We start from the raw sequence: 19,304 nt of genomic DNA, 5'->3' as shown, positions 1-19,304 counted from the left end.
TGCCTCTCATAAGGACCGCCACAGGAAAGGAAGACCCTGAGTTACCTCTGCTGCATAGGATAAGTTAATTAGGGTTAACTGCACCTCAAATTGCAGCCCAAATAAATTCTTCACAGAGTTCAAGTAACAGACACATCTCAACATCAACTGTTCAGAGGAGACTGCGTGAATCAGGCCTTCATGGTCGAATTGCTGCAAAGAAACCACTATTAAAGGACACCAATATTAAGAAGAGACTTGCTTGGGCCAAGAAACATGAGCAATGGACATTAGACCGGTGGAAATCTGTCCTTTGGTCTGATTTTTGCTTCCAACCGCTGTGTCTTTGTGAGACGCAGAGTAGGTGAATGGATGATCTCCGCATGTGTGGTTCCCACCGTGAAACACGGAGGAGGAGGTGTGATGGATGCAGTGGTCTAAGGCACTGCATCTCAGTGCTTGAGGCGTTACTACTGTCACGATCGTCTGAAGAAGCGGACCAATACGCAGAGGATGGAGGAACATGATGACTTTATTTAATAAAGCAACCACAAAAAAACAACAAATGACGATAGTGAAGTCCTCTGTAACACTGACAGAAACATGGAACAAAACCCACAATACCACGCAGAAAACACACAGTATAAAATGGCTCCCAATCAGAGATAACGAGCCGACAGCTGTCACTGCTACCTCCGATTGGGAGTCACCTGAATAATCACGAACAATCACCACACATAGAAATGAAACAACCAGAATACCAAACATAGAAATACACCCAAACAAGGAAAATGAACAACCCTGGCTCAATAATAAAGTCCATGGAGCCAGAGTGTCACAGTACCCCCCTCAAAGGTGCGCATTCCGGGCGCACCAGCATACAGTCTAGGGAGGGTCTGGGTGGGCGTCTGTCCATGGTGGAGGTTCTGGTCCAGGCTCGTGGTCCCCACCCCACCTTAGTCACTATCCGTCTCGTAGCCCCCTCCACATGACCAACCCCCAACTAAACCCACCTGGATTAAGGGGGCGGCACCGACTAAGGGCAGCACCGACTTAGAGGCAGCACCGACAAGGGGCAGCACCGACTAAGGGGCAGCACCGGCTAAGGGGCAGCACCGGGCTAAGGGGCAGCACCGGTAAGGGGCAGACCGACTAAGGGGCACGACTAAGGGGCAGCACCGGCTAAGGGACAGTACCTGACTAGCTGGGGATCCGGCTGGCTGGCTCAGGCGGATCCTGGCTGGACGGCTCTGGCGGATCCTGGCTGGCGGAAGGCTCTGGCTGATCCTGTCTGGCAGAAGGCTCTGGCTGATCCTGTCCGGCAGAAGGCTCTGGCTGATCCTGTCTGGCAGAAGGCTCTGGCTGATCCTGTCTGGCAGAAGGCTCTGGCTGATCCTGTCTGGTGGAAGGCTCTGGCTGATCCTGTCTGGCGGAAGGCTCTGGCTGATCCTGTCTGGCGGAAGGCTCTGGCTGATCCTGTCTGGCGGAAGGCTCTGGCTGATCTGTCTGGCGGAAGGCTCTGGCTGATCCTGTCTGGCGGGAAGGCTCTGGCTGATCCTGTCTGGGCGGAAGGCTCTGGCTGATCCTGTCTGGCGGAGAGTCTCTAGCGGCTCCGCTTCTGGCGGACGGCTCTGGAAGGCTCATGGCAGACGGGCGGCTTTGCAGGCCTCAGTACAGACGGGCAGTTCAGACGGCGTTGGGCAGACGGACAGTTCAGACGGCGTTGGGCAGACGGGCAGTTCAGACGGCGTTGGGCAGACGGGCAGTTCAGACGGCTGGGCAGACGGACAGTTCAGGCGCCGTTGGGCAGACGGGCAGTTCAGGCGCCGTGGCAGACGGGCAGTTCAGGAGCCGTTGGGCAGACGGGCAGTTCAGACGGCGTTGGGCAGACGGACAGTTCAGGCCCGCTGGGCAGACGGCAGACTCTGGCCGGCCTGAGGCGCACCGTAGGCCTGGTGGCGTGGTGCCGGAACTGGAGTTACCGGGCTGAGGACACGCATCTCAGGGCTAGTGCGGGGAGAAGCAACAGGGCATGCTTGGCCCTGGGGACGCACCGTAGGCCTGATGCGCGGTGCCGGAACTGGAGGACCGGGCTGAGGACACGCATCTCAGGGCTAGTGCGGGAAGCAGCAACAGGGCATGCTTGGCCCTGGGGACACACATAAGGGCTAGTGCGGAGAGCCGGAACAGGGCATGCTGGACCCTGGGGACTCACATTAAGCCTAGTGCGGAGAGAGCAACAGGACGACAGGACTCGGGAGACACACAGGAGGCTTGGGGCGTGGTGTAGGCACTGGTGGGAAAGGGTTGGCGACGCGACCGTATCCCGGTGCGAGTGGCCGGAACAGGCCGGGCTGGGCTGGCGAAGCGCACCGTATCCCTGGTGCGAGTGGCCGGAACAGGCCGGGCCGGGCTGGAGGCACACACCACTGGCTCTACCCCCGGGAACTGGAACGGGCCGGACCGGACTGGAACACACCCTCAGTCTCTCACGCGTGCCTCTACATCCTCCTTTCCCTACTTTGGCCAGTGACCCCGTAACCTGGTTGCCTCTTGAATTCGCCCCTTCTCTGCCTCCGTTAGCCCCGTCAGTCCAAGCCATGTGCCCCCCCAAAAACTTTTTGGGGTTGCCTCTCGTCCTTCCAACGATGATGGCCCTGCTGGACGCCGTTGCTCCTCTCTCGCCAGGGCCTTGATCTTCCCCCAAGGTCCCTTGCCCCCGAGCATGTCCTCCCAGGACCACGATTTGCCCACCTGGGCCATCGCCAGCCTCTCAAGCTCCTTACCAGGCGCTTCCTCCCATGTCCAGCTGTCTTGCTCCTGGACACGCTGCTGGTCCTTCTATGGTGGGGTTTTTCTGTCACGATCGTCTGAAGAAGCGGACCAATACGCAGCGCGTGGAGTGAACATGATGACTTTATTTAATAAAGCAACCACAAAAAAACAACAAATGACGATAGTGAAGTCCTCTGTAACACTGACAGAAACATGGGAAACAAAAACCCACAATACCCACGAGAAAACACACAGTATAAATATGGCTCCCAATCAGAGATAACGAGCCGACAGCTGTCACTGCTACCTCCGATTGGGAGTCACCTGAATAATCACGAACAATCACCACACATAGAAATGAAACAACCAGAATACCAAACATAGAAATACACCCAAACAAGGAAAATGAACAACCCTGGCTCAATAATAAAGTCCATGGAGCCAGAGTGTCACAACTACAGACTCCCTGGTTCGATTCCAGGCTGTATCACAACCGGCCGTGATTGGGAGTCCCATAGGGCGGCGCACAATTGGCCCAGCGTCGTCCGGGTTTGGCCGGTGTAGGCCGTCATTGTAAATAAGAATTTGTTCTTAACTTACTTGCCTAGTTAAATAAAGGTAAAAATAAAATAAAATAAAATAATAATAATGTAATGGTGTGGGGGTGCTTTGCTGGTGACACTGTCGCTGATTTACTTAGAATTCAAGGCACACTTAACCAGCATAAAGGGAACACTTAAACAACACATCCTAGATCTGAATGAATGAAATAATCTTATTAAATACTTTTTTCTTTACATAGTTGAATGTGCTGACAACAAAATCACACAAAAATTATCAATGGAAATCAAATTTATCAACCCATGGATGTCACGCCCTGACTCTGGGGACTCTTATTTGTTGAGTCAGGTTGTGATTTTCTATGTTGTATTTTCTATGTTATAAGTCTAGTATGTCTAGATCTATGTTGGCCGGTGTGGTTCCCAATCAGAGGCAGCTGTCGCTTGTTGTCTCTGATTGGGGACCATACTTAGGCAGCCTATTGGCACTAGTGGGTTGTGGGATCTTGTTCTGTATAAGATTTGTTGTGTTACCTTAGGACTTCACATGTCATTAGTTTATTGTTTTGTTGTGTGTTTATTTGTGTAATAAACATGTTTGCATATCACGCTGCGCCTTGGTCCGTCCTGTCCTTCAACGAACGTGACAATGGAGGTCTGGATTTGGAGTCATCCTCAAAATTAAAGTGGAAAACCACACTACAGGCTGATCCAACTTTTATGTAATGTCCTTAAAACAAGTCAAAATGAGGCTCAGTAGTGTGTGTGGCCTCTACGTGCCTGTATGACCTCCCTACAACGCCTGGGCATGCTCCTGATGAGGTGGCGGATGGTCTCCTGAGGGATCTCCTCCCAGACCTGGACTAAAGCATCCGCCAACTCCTGGACAGTGGCGTTGGTGGATGGAGCGAGACATGATGTCCCAGATGTGCTCAATTGGATTCAGGTCTGGGGAACAGGCGGGCCAGTCCATAGCATCAATGCCTTCCTTTTGCAGGAACTGCTGACACACTCCAGCCACATGAGGTCTAGCATTGTCTTGCATTAGGAGGAACCCAGGGCCAACCGCACCAGCATATGGTCTTACAAGGGGTCTGAGGATCTCATCTCGGTACCTAATGGCAGTCAGGCTACCTCTGGCGACCACATGGAGGGCTGTGCGGTCCCCCAAAGAAATGCCACCCCACACCATGACTGACCTGCACAAAGGTGGAGGTAGCGGTCCTGCTGCTGGGTTGTTGCCCTCTACGGCCTCCTCCACGTCTCCTGATGTACTGGCCTGTCTCCTGGTAGCGCCTCCATGCTCTGGACACTACGCTGACAGACACAGCAAACCTTCTTGCCACAGCTCGCATTGATGTGCCATCCTGGATGAGCTGCACTACCTGAGCCACTTGTGTGGGTTGTAGACTCCGTCTCATGCTACCACTAGAGTGAAAGCACCGCCAGCATTCAAAAGTGACCAAAACATCAGCCAGGAAGCATAGGAACTGTGAAGTGGTCTGTGGTCACCACCTGCAGAACCACTTCTTTATTGGGGGTGTCTTGCTAATTGCCTATAATTTCCACCTGTTTTTTTTGCACAACAGCATGTGAAATTTATTGTCAATCAGTGTTGCTTCCTAAGTGGACAGTTTGATTTCACAGAAGTGTGATTGACTTGGAGTTACATTGTGTTGTTTAAGTGTTCCCTTTATTTTTTTGAGCAGTGTATATACAGTTGAAGTCGGAAGTTTACATACACCTTAGCCAAATGCATTTAAACTCTGTTTTTCACAATTCCTGACATTTAATCGTAGAAAAATTCTAGAAAAATCCTGTTTTAGGTCAGGTAGGATCACAAATGTATTTTAAGAATGTGAAATGTCAGAATAATAGTAGAGAGAATGATTTATTTTCTGCTTTTATTTCTTTCATCACATTCCCAGTGGGTCAGAAGTTTACATACACTCAATTAGTATTTGGTAGCATTGCCTTTAAATTGTTTAACTTGGGTCAAACGTTTCGGGTAGCCTTCCACAAGCTTCCCACAATAAGTTGGGTGAATTTTGGCCCATTCCTCCTGACAGAGCTGGTGTAACTGAGTCAGGTTTGTAGGCCTCCTTGCTCGCACACGCTTTTTCAGTTCTGCCCACAAATGTTCTATAGGATTGAGGTCAGGACTTTGTGATGGCCACTCCAATACCTTGACTTTGTTGTCCTTAAGCCATTTTGCCACAACTTTGGAAGTATGCTTGGGGTCATTGTCCATTTGGAAGACCCATTTGCGACCAAGCTTTAACTTCCTGACTGATGTCTTGAGATGTTGCTTCAATATATCCACATAATTTTCCTTCCTCATGATGCCATCTATTTTGTGAAGTGCACCAGTCCCTCCTGCAGCAAATCACCCCCACAGCATGATGCTGCCACCCCCGTGGTACCTTCAGGCGTTTGGAAATTGCTCCCAAGGATGAACCAGACTTGTGGAGGTCTACCATTTTTTTTCTGAGGTCTTGGCTGATTTCTTTTGATTTTACAATGATGTCAAGCAAAGAGGCACTGAGTTTGAAGGTAGGCCTTGAAATACATCCACAGGTACACCTCCAATTGACTCAAATGATGTCAATTAGCCTATCAGAAGCTTCTAAAGCCATGACATCATTCTCTGGAATTTCCCAAGCTGTTTAAAGGCACAGTCAACTTAGTGTATGTAAACTTCTGACCCACTGGAATTGTGATACAGTGAATTATAAGTGAAATAATCTGTCTGTAAACAATTGTTGGAAAAATTACTTGTGTCATGCACAAAGTAGATGTCCTAACTGACTTGCCAAAACTATAGTTTGTTAACAAGATATTTGTGGAGTGGTTGAAAAACGAGTTTTAATGACTCCAACCTAAGTGTACGTAAACTTCAGACTTCAACTGTATATATATATATTTTTTGTGACATAAAAGACTGTAAAAACACCAGCAAATCAGCTCCAAGTGATTTTAATTTTGGAAATCTGTTCCAAAGTATTCCCACGCATAATAGAGAGATACAGTGGGGAGAACAAGTATTTGATACACTGCCGATTTTGCAGGTTTTCCTACTTACAAAGCATGTAGAGGTCTGTAATTTTTATCATAGGTACACTTCAACTGTGAGAGACGGAATCTAAAAAATCCAGAAAATCACATTGTATGATTTTTAAGTAATTAATTTGCATTTTATTGCTTGACATAAGTATTTGATACATCAGAAAAGCAGAACTTAATATTTGGTACAGATACCTTTGTTTGCAATTACAGAGATCATACGTTTCCTGTAGGTCTTGACCAGGTTTGCACACACTGCAGCAGGGATTTTGGCCCACTCCTCCATACAGACCTTCTCCAGATCCTTCAGGTTTCGGGGCTGTCGCTGGGCAATACGGACTTTCAGCTCCCTCCAAAGATTTTCTATTGGGTTCAGGTCTGGAGACTGGCTAGGCCACTCCAGGACCTTGAGATGCTTCTTACGGAGCCACTCCTTAGTTGCCCTGGCTGTGTGTTTCGGGTCGTTGTCATGCTGGAAGACCCAGCCACGACCCATCTTCAATACTCTTACTGAGGAAAGGAGGTTGTTGGCCAAGATCTCGCGATACATGGCCCCATCCATCCTCCCCTCAATACGGTGCAGTCATCCTGTCCCCTTTGCAGAAAAGCATCCCCAAAGAATGATGTTTACACCTCCATGCTTCACGATTGGGATGGTGTTCTTGGGGTTGTACTCATCCTTCTTCTTCCTCCAAACTCGGCGAGTGGAGTTTAGACCAAAAGCTCTATTTTTGTCTCATCAGACCACATGACCTTCTCCCATTCCTCCTCTGGATCATCCAGATGGTCATTGGCAAACTTCAGACAGGCCTGGACATGCGCTGGCTTGAGCAGGGGGACCTTGCGTGCGCTGCAGGATTTTAATCCATGACGGCGTAGTGTGTTACTAATGGTTTTCTTTGAGACTGTGGTCCCAGCTCTCTTCAGGTCATTGACCAGGTCCTGCCGTGCAGTTCTGGGCTGATCCCTCACCTTCCTCATGATCATTGATGCCCCACGAGGTGAGATCTTGCATGGAGCCCCAGACCGAGGGTGATTGACCGTCATCTTGAACTTCTTCCATTTTCTAATAATTGCGCCAACAGTTGTTGCCTTCTCACCAAGCTGCTTGCCTATTGTCCTGTAGCCCATCCCAGCCTTGTGCAGGTCTACAATTTTATCCCTGATGTCCTTACACAGCTCTCTGGTCTTGGCCATTGTGGAGAGGTTGGAGTCTGTTTGATTGAGTGTGTGGACAGGTGTCTTTTATACAGGTAACGAGTTCAAACAGGTGCAGTTAATACAGGTAATGAGTGGAGAACAGGAGGGCTTCTTAAAGAAAAACTAACAGGTCTGTGAGAGCCGGAATTCTTACTGGTTGGTAGGTGATCAAATACTTATGTCATGCAATAAAATGCAAATTAATTACTTAAAAATCATACAATGTGATTTTCTGGATTTTTGTTTTAGATTCCGTCTCTCACAGTTGAAGTGTACCTATGATAAAAATTACAGACCTCTACATGCTTTGTAAGTAGGAAAACCTGCAAAATCGGCAGTGTATCAAATACTTGTTCTCCCCACTGTATATGTGATTGTATACAAATGTAAGCAAGGTTTGAAATGATTCTGTTTAAGTCAAATGTTATATCTATTTGGTCTTCTTGTGGTCAATTTGCAGTCTACAAATTATTTGCAATTATGTTTCTGGCCCGCTTACCATCCGCTCAAGAAAAAAATCGGCCCACGGCTGAATCTAGTTGATGATCCCTGCACTACACCAAACCTTTACTGAGGGGGGCCTCCCTTCTGACATTGTGGAGAGTGTGCTGCAAGGGTTCTACTCTTTGACCAAGCAGCTTTTCCAAAAACATGATTTTTACCCAGACAAGCTTCAAGTGTTCTTTTGGCAGCTTAAGTACTTATGTCACATACTCTTGCATCTTTTGCAATGCACTGCTGCCCATGTGAAGAATTTTCGTGCTGGTTGATCAAATCTTCTGTTCCATCTTAAGTGTCTAAGATGATTATGAGTAGTCTGTGTGTGTGTGTGGGGGTGTGTGTGTGTGTGTGTGTGTGTGTGTGTGTGTGTGTGTGTGTGTGTGTGTGTGTGTGTGTGTGTGTGTGTGTGTGTGTGTTCGTGTGTGTGTCAAGGGGGTAGTGAGGGCACCACATGATACATTTGGAGAGATAATCTGTTGGCTATAATTAAATAGCCAACAAAGAGATTGTGAAAAAGCAAAGAGGGCGCCGATTAAACTCTTGTGTAGCATGGTTCAAGTTAATCTTTAATGCTGTCCACCACAGAGCAGTAAACCCGACAACTACATATGGCCCATTTCTCATCTCTGTGGGTGCCTTAGGATGATTACAAAGCATCCAGGCCTGCTTAATTTGGGAGTACTGACTGTGAGGCTGTCCGTCTGTGCACAGGGTCTTTCATGAACCGGTGGGCAGTGACTGATCAGGCCAACCCACACTCACCCTATTCCTACTGCATCTCACACGACAATCATCTGCCCAGGCAATCACAGAGGCAGCAGAATGGTCCAAGTCTATCCCGATGGATGGATGTCCCCTATCTTAAGACCTAAGTCTAGACACCATCTGGACCATGGTGGTTATGGCTTTCTGGTGGCATCTCTGGAAAACCTTCATTATGTTAAATGCCATCAATAATTAATTAAAAGTCCAAAGATAATTTACTTGTAATTGATAAGCACTTGATATTTTCCACTACTGTTTTTAATCAACCTACAGTGATACATTACAGAGGTTATGTCACTTTGAAATTATGTAAAAAAATATATAATATATAATAATAAAAATATATAATATATAATATGTTATTACACAGTAGATACCTATCCAAAAGGTTATTACTCTCCACAACGCCCTTGATTTTTCTATCCCAATTCCAGGTTGGATCACCTGAAGCAGTGCTTAGACAGTGAGAGCTCAGGGGGATTATGACTGAGAAAGTTCACCTCAGCGCGGCAGAGTCACACCAGATAACCCAGTGGGAGCTGCCATCACATGTAATAATGTTGACAGTCACTGAGAGAGGCAGTGACCCAGAAGGGAACGGCAGTAAAAAATACCCCTGAGTTAGTTAACAGTGTTGTTGTGTGACGTGTAGCCCCAATCCCTCCCTCCTTTCCTGTCATTCCACGTTGAGCCTGACTATGTGCTGTAAAGTGCATCGACACAACATATTCTCATGTTCAAACTTGGAATATTGAGCAAATGTTTCTAAATGTTATGCGATTCGATTGTTAATTTCAATGGAATCTCACTGCAGGTATTTGAGCTATTCTTGCTACCGCAGCTCAGGAAATGTAGAATGAGGGCCAGTGCTTTTAAATGAAGTCAGTTTGTCAAGTGAAATACCAATGTCTCCTCAAATCGTATTCAGAGGTTTATGACAGTTAGAAAAATGTGCATCGTATCTAGTCAACTGTTTCCCATGACCTAAAAGTGAACTGATCGTATCCAAGGCTAAAATGTTTCAAGTAATTATGTGGGTTTGTGGGAAACTGAAGCAATGCACAACATACTGAAACCTCCTATTAATAGTATTTTTAGCAACAAATACTGAAAGCTTTTTAGACTCGCATTTGTGGCGAGAGTGAAAATAACATCTTCATGTCTGCTGGAAAATACAGTTATGAAGTGAAGTCAACCCATGTATCTTTGGTCGGAACTATGCTGATCTTTTTAGGCTATAGATGAGAAATCGTCTGTCTGATCACAATTGAAGCCAACTTCTAAGCACTCGCATAAAGGGAACAATAACTGCAGGACTCAATAACTGGAAGTCGCAAGCGATAGGCCTAATAATAGCATGGAAGGATATCGTATTGTATGGTAAACCATTGAAATAAGAGAACATATCAAAATCTTCAGAGTCTCAATGGCGTTCAAAGAAACCCCAAAGCACATAAAAAATTTTACAGGTGTCAATGTGTGAACAATACAAAGGACTCCTCTCACATGGACCTCTTAGATGGCTTAATCGCTCAGACTATCTGTCATCTGGCAAACACTGACATCTCCATCCTGGCTGCACTGAACATGTTCCTCTTGACTCCACCTCAAACCCAAGGACACAGGGGAGAAAAACCCTCAACGCTTCGCAAACGCGACCATCTGGCTGCAGCCGACAGAGGATTAGAGCGGGAGGCCTTGCATGCCTTGTCTGCCATCCGTGTATCCACCCCACTCTGGAGGCTTCCACTAATTACAGAGCACTGGGAGAGACTGAGGGAGATATGCTCAGACTGTTAGGTTGACGCCCTTGGGCTCTTGGGCTAGTTACATTACCACAGCGCTGGGGCTGGGGCTTGGGCTGGGGCGGGCTGGAGTTGGGCTGGGGCAGGCTGGCCCATTCTATCCCACTGGATGGACACTACAGGCAGGGCCGGAGCAGAGCAGAGCAGAGCAGAGCCAGCCCAGACAGCAGTACCACAGAAACCCAACCAGGGCCAGCCAGAGCTATTTACAGGGCTCAGGCAGCCTCACACGGACAGACGACCCAGGAGGGGAAGAGTAGATAGGCTATACTCACACACACAGACTAACAAAATGGCTACCCGGACTATCTGCATTGACCCTTCTATTTTATTTGTATTTCTGCACTGACTTTATGCACACTCACACACTCACTCACATTCCAACACACACACACATTCATTTTCTCACACACACATAACACACATTCCTACTGACTCTACACACACACTAACATACAATCATCATATACGCTGCTGCTACTCTGTTTATCATATATCCTGATGCGTAATTACTTTACCCCTATACATATCTACCCCTACCACTCCAGTATCCCTGCACATTGTAAATAGGGTATTGGCACTGACCCCAGAACTGACCCTGTATATAGCTACTGACCCTAGAACTGACCCTGTATATAGCTACTGACCCTGGAACTGACCCTGTATATAGCTACTGACCCTGGAACTGACCCTGTATATAGCTACTGACCCTGGAACTGACCCTGTATATAGCTACTGACCCTGGAACTGACCCTGTATATAGCTACTGACCCTGGAACTGACCCTGTATATAGCTACTGACCCTGGAACTGACCCTGTATATAGCTACTGACCCTGGAACTGACCCTGTATATAGCTACTGACCCCGGAACTGACCCTGTATATAGCTACTGACCCTGGAACTGACCCTGTATATAGCTACTGACCCTGGAACTGACCCTGTATATAGCTACTGACCCTGGAACTGACCCTGGAACTGACCTGTATATAGCTACTGACCCTGGAACTGACCCTGTATATAACTACTGACCCTGGAACTGACCCTGTATATGGCTCACTTACTTTCACGTGTTCTTCTTATTTCTATTTTGCGTGTGTTTTTGTTATACTTGACCTTTTTTTATAGTACTACCACTGATATTGATTACTGCATTGCTGGGAAAGAGCAAGCAGGAAAGGCATTTCACTGTATTTGTGCACGTGACAATAAAACTTTGAACACACACACACAGCACTCTGAGTACACTATAAGAGGCAGAGGTTGTTAATTGACAGAAAGCTACTTAAAGGCGTGAGTCATCAAACAAAGTGATTCATTGTAGTTTGAGCCACTCTACCACTCCTTAACGCAATACGTGGAAGACTGGGAACATACAGTACATGTCAAGGCTATTTATAAATAACAGATTACTGGGCAGGCAGGAACTATGGACCATGAATCCGTTCTGAACACAAAGTAAGAACATGTCGGAAATAACAAATATTAATCCTACCTCTAAGCAGTGCTTTATATCTGTGAAAATATTATTGTAATTATCCACATATTTCTACTTTATCAGACACAAACAGGTCAATTCCCAAATGAGGAGTCTAGGAATTTTGGTATTCCACTGTCTCCTCCCAACTGAGGGAGTCTATATCGACTAACCTTGTGTGTCAATGACCTGAAGCATTTGACGCTCTGGCCATCAAGTCCCAGCACACATCATCTGACTGCAGTGCTACATGCTTTGACTGCATCCCCTCCCCTCTCTGTCAGGCCACAGCAATGCTCAGGAAGTCTCTGTCTTCAATAACAAACTGAATCAGAGTTGTGTGCCATACAGCATTGTCATTCACACATTTGTATATCACCATCCTAACACATTTTAGCTGAATCAGAGTTGTGTGCCATGCAGCATTGTTGAAGTAGAGCAAGGGACTTCATATCAGCCATGACAAGAGATAACTCAAACAATATAGTGATACTGTAACTCTTATGTACCATGAAGGGTATAGTACTTTCAGATCAAAGCTCTCATTTCATCATGAAATTGTCAACAATATTTCAGAAAAGAGCTTGTAGGCCTTCTGAAAAATATGAATCTCTATAGCTGTTTTCTAAGACATTAAGTTGATCAACTCCCTCAGGGCTGACGCAGGAGAACAGCTTTATTTTCCTACTCATGTCCTCCACATTTCCCTTTGATTCAGTTCAGTACCATTCAAACAAAGTAACGGATGTGTTTGCAACATAAATCCAATCACCAACAATAATGCTGACGATGCAGCTAATGCCTTAGCCATGTTCCCAAAACCTGCAGAGCGCAGAACATTCTTTTTCTGCAGGGTCATACATCAAACGCATCTGGACAGGTTCATAGCAAGTCAGAGAAAGAAATTGGGCAATATTTCTCTCCTGACACAAACCTATTCACTCCTATCGGTGGTAAAGGTCTCAGGATTATAGCAATAGACAGAGATATGAACGACACGTATGACGTATGACTCACTATGTTGTCATCCAGGTGTCAAGGCTCTGTGTGATAATGATGACCGTGCCCAGATGGAGAACTCCCAGGGTTGATTCTGACGCCACATAATGGAGTAATTGTCCACTCCTCAAGGCTGGGCTGTTTGTGCAGGGAGTTGGTGGTGGTGGTGAGAGCATTGACAGAAGAAAGCCTTGTGAGGCCCCTGCATTCCTCCATAGAAGAGTTATCTTTGGTGCTAGGCTAGCAAACACATCGCACAAAACGTGTAGTTATGGTGTTGGTAACTTAGACCATGACGAGTTGCAATGTATAACAACTGGTATGTGGAAGGTGACTTAAATCAACCAGTAAAACCAGTGACCTTTCATCTGGGTCACCGGCCGTGATTGGGAGTCCCATGGGGCAGCGCACAATTGGCCCAGTGTCGTCCGGGTTTGGCCCGGGTTAGGCCGTCATTGTAAATAAGAATTTGTTCTTAACTGACTTGCCTAGTTAAATAAAGGTTAAATTAAAAATTAAAAAATCAGGGTTGTCCTATAGACATCTGACTCAGCAAACCCTACATTCATCAAAGCAGGCAGAGCACTCCATTCTTGTAGGCTCTATTTTCTCAAGAATACAACTGAAAGTAACAAGAGCAGTATAATGATGTATTCCTGAGCAACAAGACCCCACGAGCAGATCGATGGGAAATCCTCATGTGGCATGCTGTCAGCCACCCTCCTGGCTATGCTCAACACGCAACTGCCACATTGGATTTAAACTTTTAATCATTAGCTGAGTTACGTTAATGCACTTGGGGTTTCTCAACTAGTGTCCAAAATTGCTTTCTGAATTTCGAGAGGAGAATGGATGTATTACACATTGTGACAAAATATCCATATTTGATTCCTTGCAATTTATAATTTAAGAAATTGGGTTGTTAAGTGCACAACTACATGTAGCCTAAAGGTATAGATAACAGATTGTCATGTTAAAAGATTTAAACCGAAATTGAAATTACCTAAAATATTATTCTGATGAGTGTCGTAGTAAATATATATAATGTTATAGCTTGGTCTGACTAAAATCTTGTGCATGACCCATCTTGTGTTGGGCCTTTGGATTTAATACAATGCACAAAGACTTCTATCTTGTCGGCCTTATCAGCAGGTGGCTATGGACAACACCCACGCCATAGGTCTCTCAGTTCTCCCAACTCACAAGTTATTGCTCTGAGGACATACACACACACACCCCCCACACACACACACACATACACACACACACACACACACACATCATCATTGTTAAACATACACACATACACACACACACACATACACACACATACACACACACACACATACACACACACACACACACACACACATACACACACGCACACACACACACACACACATCATCATTGTTAAGCACACACACACAAAAAACCCCTTCTCTTAGGCTGAACATCTGAAGACAGAGAACCCGACTCAGAGCCAATGCAATGGAAGTGACCTCGACCAACTCATCAGGAGCAATCAGAAGATCAGAACTACTAGAATCAACCTACTTTATTTTATTGTATAAAATGTCAGCACACAATGTTTAGGGGCTCGCTCTCTCAGATATCTCCCTACGAGGTTGACGAACGGGTCCGTGCACGCTATTTACAGATATCTTTACCTCTGAATAAACTGCCTCATATTATACAATTATCCACCTTGTCCGAAAGTCTCTACTTGGTCTCCGTTCTCCAGTAAACTTGTTTTATCAACATGAGTGCTATCCGATCCGATATGGTCCTTATAAGACAGTTTTCAGGTTTATGGTTTAAATTCAGTTCTCCCAAAAAAGTGAGCTCACGCACATGATATCAGCCATCATAAAGCCCCTTTCCCATTATTATATCACATCTGCTCCTTCTCAAATCACACGTTAACAAGTCAGGATGCCACCTCACTAATGGTTGCATCACTAGCTGGTATGGCAACTGCTCGGCCTCCGACCGCAAGACCGCAAGGCACCACAGAGGGTAGTGCGTACGGCCCAGTACATCACTGGGGCCAAGCTTCCTGCCATCCAGGACCTCTATATCAGGCGGTGTCAGAGGAAGGCCCTAAAAATGGTCAAAGACTACAGCCACCCTAGTCATAGACTGTTCTCTCTGCTACCGCACGGCAAGCGGTACCGGAGCGCCAAGTCTAGGTCCAAAAGGCTTCTTAACAGCTTCTACCCCCAAGCCATAAGACTCCTGAACAGCTAATCAAACGGCTACCCGGACTATTTGCATTGTGTCCCCCCCACTCCTTCTTGTACGCTGCTGCTACTCTCTGTTTACTATCTATGCATAGTCACTTTAACTATACCTACATGTACATATTACCGCAATTACCTCGACTAACCGGTGCCCCCGCACATTGACTCTGTACCGGTACCCCCTGTATATAGCCTCGCTACTGTTATTTTACTGCTGCTCTTTAATTATTTGTTATTTATATTATCTACTTATCTATTTTTTACTTGACACTTATTTTTCTTAAAACTGCATTGTTGGTTAAGGGCTTGTAAGTAAGCATTTCACTGTAAGGTCTACACCTGTTGTATTCGGCGCATGTGACAAATCAAATTTGATTTGATAATGCCTACTAATTACATACTGTACAAGTCTGAACAAAATGCCAGCGCTAAAAACAGATAGGATAGTTAGTATGTGCTATCTCATAAACAATTAGCATTTGATATGGTTTGGGGTTCGGCACAGTAAAATAGTGGGTTTGTCAGAAGTTAGACTATTATTACAACGGCCATTTGTTTAAAATGGATGATATTATGTTCACATGCGGGTGCGTGCAGCACACACACATGCACGCACACACACACTACAACCTGGAGGCTGAAATGTATCATGTGTACACTGACACATCCCAGTGATCTTGCAGCAGTCAGTGGTAGCCTTCACCTCTCCACATTGCAGCCACTCCCAGGCAGATTTATGAAAACTGAACACCAGTGCTGTCACATGAGTGACAGTGTCCTGAGCACAAAGTACAAAGGCGTATACTCCTGTATAAGTGTATGACTCCATCGCAAAAACGTAGGCTATAAGATTACAATGAAACTTTGGTTGTTGGTTCGAATACCCGAGCCGACAAGGTGAAAAATCTGCCGATGTGCCCTTGAGCAAAGCCCTTAACCCTAATTCGCTCCAGGGGCGCTGTACTACTATGGCTGACCATGTGAAACAACACATTTCACTGCGCCTATCCGGTGTATGTGAAAATAAAACATTAAAAAAAAAAACATCAACTGAACATACCACTTGGCATGAGTGCAGTAGATTTAAGCTCACTGAACAGCATCCCCAGGCTACATTTTAATGGTCTCAATGCATCCATAGAAACAGTAGCTCTTGTACTAATAACTTAATTTCCTATAGGGCATAGCTGTCCAAATACACAACATGTATCAAACCATTTATAAGCAGTTAGGCTACTGACCAAAAGATTGAAATGTAATACATTGGCATTGGCACTACACTATAAGCCTCACATTTAGTACACTGCATCACTTACTTACCATAGACCACCAGGTAAGTTTGAAAGAAACACATGATGTACATTTAGACATCAGGCGTTACAAGTTAAAATATTTTATTTAAATTATGAATCAATCAATTAATAAATCAAACAACCAAGCTATTATACTGAGGCCATAGTGGTTTAACTGCCCAGAAGAAGGCCTATAGCAGACAGCAGTTGGTAAAAGAAAAGTGCAAAGGTGTTGTGTTAAGATCTTTAGTCATTACAGGTACTTAAATCTGTTTGGCACAATAAATTCTCAGGCCCAGGAGAAATGTTCTTTCTCTGGAGGCAAATTCATTTTCACGGTGCAGCACAGCCTACAACAGACTGAACTGAACGCATCTCCACTTTTTAAGACACTTACTTTTCAATGGAGCATGAACCACTTGAGAATTGATCAATTGATCAATGTTTTAGTCTGCCTAATAAAGCTCGCTGGTTATATTTTGTTTCAGATAATACATGTCCTATTGCCTATTTAAAAAAGGATTGGTTTATTTAATTTGTTTGGGATCATCAATCACTGTCTGTTAGAATAATGATATTCAGAAAATATTATTCACCTGTTTCTCGGGACAGCACAGCCCCTAACAAATAGGACTGGTTCACACGTAATATGAACAGACGTGGTCATGATAACGGTTTTATTTTAGTGCTGTGCCATGGACGTGGTGTTGCCTTGTGCAACTATAGCGTGAAATTCTGGAGTTACAATGTATCAAATTACTCCCCTATTAATTTTGAAGCGTTAGGTTAATTTTGCCTGCAACAATGTATCATCCTCTCAGGATTCAAACTTGATGCAGTGACACTGTGTACTGGCAAGCAAGTGCCTGCTGTTTACGGAGACCTTGCAGCCAACACAGAGCTAAGAGAAGTCACCCTCCATCGGCCTGCCATTCCGTACGCTCCCGCGAAATGTTGTCTAGAAATGTGAACACATTTCTTACTATGCCAAGCAATACGCTACCATTATGCAAAACCATTGTATTGTATGACAGTATGGGCAGAACAGCAATGCCATCGGACGCGGGCGTTATCTCTCATTCATTCATTTACCTGTCATCGTAGCAGAAATCGGCGCCCAGAGTGTTGACATAGAGGACCAAAGCCACAGCGCTGCACACGAATTCTGCAATCATTTCTCAAAAAAGAAAACAAGAAAAGAAAACGAAGAAGAACAGTGGAGATAGATCTCAAATCCGATCTCTATTCTCTGTCTCCGTCTTTGTCAAGATGTCTCTACGAAAACAGAAATTCCAATTCCCCATCCTCGCAAAGTGTTGAAAGTGGATAATCCAGGCATCCTCCTTCTAACCCATTTTGAGCTAGAGCTTTGATCCGACACGAAATAGAGCAAAACCGCCAGCATTTACGGTTTCTTTAACTGCATTTGCACGCCTTCCCTACAAGACTGCTCGTATGAAGCATAGTGAGTGGTCCGCTGGATAAACGTCGTGATTGAGCCGCGTGTGGTTCAAAGGATCTTCTGCGCATGTGCGATGCCCATCCTCCCCACAGTGAATAGAAGAAAGGATGCTGATGATTTGAGGATTAGGCTAGACTGCATGGTGATGGCACACCTCTTGATTGCGAACCGCTGGTATCCCCATCGCCTTTCAATGTGTATTCTAGCCGTGATTATATAGCCCCTTATGAGTGTGAATATGCCATTCTTGACTTGAAGGAACAGTTACACCGGTCGCGCCAGTGTTTTCCACCCTCTGGAGAGTTCTTTGTATACACAGCATAGTCCCATAATCTGGTTTTAATCCGAGCAGCAGGCTATAAACAGTACTTGGTTAGGGCCACACCGCGCCAGGCATGCACTAGGTTTGATCTGCCCTCTGCTGCAACCATTAAAAAAATATATATAAATATAATTTAACCTCATTGAATAGAACTACTGACCCACAAGGATACAAAACATTTGTTATTTAGGCTTCAAATGTCTGTTGATTATTGGATTATAAAATCTGAAATGGCATAATGGTTGTTATTCATTCCTCTTAAATAACCAATCAACCAAAACTTGATTTGTTTTATATAAATTCATCTAATGAATATTGATTAGAGACTAAGGATTGTGAAATGACAGGTGTCTGCTCTAAAGTGTTACAACATGTTAACCCTGTAGTAAATATTCCATTGGGGCCTGCCTTCAGAGGCAAAACACTCCACTTAAATTGCAATAAACCTGAGGCAGAAAAGACAATGAACAATATTATAAGCAGACTGAACTCCACTCCATGGTGAATGAAGTTTCTGATTAGAATACTCCACCAACGGAGTGGAGCAGAGACCAGGCTTTGTGGAATCTAGCTCTGACTACATCCATTCGCCCAAGGTCAATACTGAAACTTGCCTTTATTTATTTCCATACTTTTTCAATAAACATTAATCAAATACAACCACCAACATCAGAAACTTATTTCACCATGGAGTGGAGTTCAGTCCGCTACCTCAGGAGATAATTTGAAGTTAAATTGTGTTAAAGAAATCTAATGGCAGAGAAATAATATGACCGCCTGGGAAATAACTGGGATTTCCAGGGGAAGTAGGCGTAATATCTGAATGACCTATTACTATCCATAATGTACAACATGGTTATAACAC

General features: G+C 45.0%; 1 protein-coding gene across 1 annotated transcript in view; it reads right to left on the bottom strand.

Moving 5' to 3' along the window:
- The window catches only part of LOC121532289 (protein O-mannosyl-transferase TMTC2), a 162,517-nt gene extending 144,380 nt beyond the window's left edge, over nt 1-18,137 (bottom strand). Inside the window, exon 1 of the mRNA XM_041838144.2 lies at nt 17,748-18,137. Within this exon, the coding sequence (XP_041694078.1) occupies nt 17,748-17,830 (83 nt within the window). The 5' untranslated portion in view covers nt 17,831-18,137. The remainder of the gene's footprint in view (nt 1-17,747) is intronic.
- Nucleotides 18,138-19,304: the final 1,167 nt, after the last annotated feature.

Source organism: Coregonus clupeaformis, chromosome 19, assembly GCF_020615455.1.
Source record: "Coregonus clupeaformis isolate EN_2021a chromosome 19, ASM2061545v1, whole genome shotgun sequence".
NCBI lineage: Eukaryota > Metazoa > Chordata > Actinopteri > Salmoniformes > Salmonidae > Coregonus > Coregonus clupeaformis.
The sequence above is the reverse complement of the archived record's forward strand: the minus strand, read 5'-3'. Positions and strand labels throughout refer to the sequence as shown.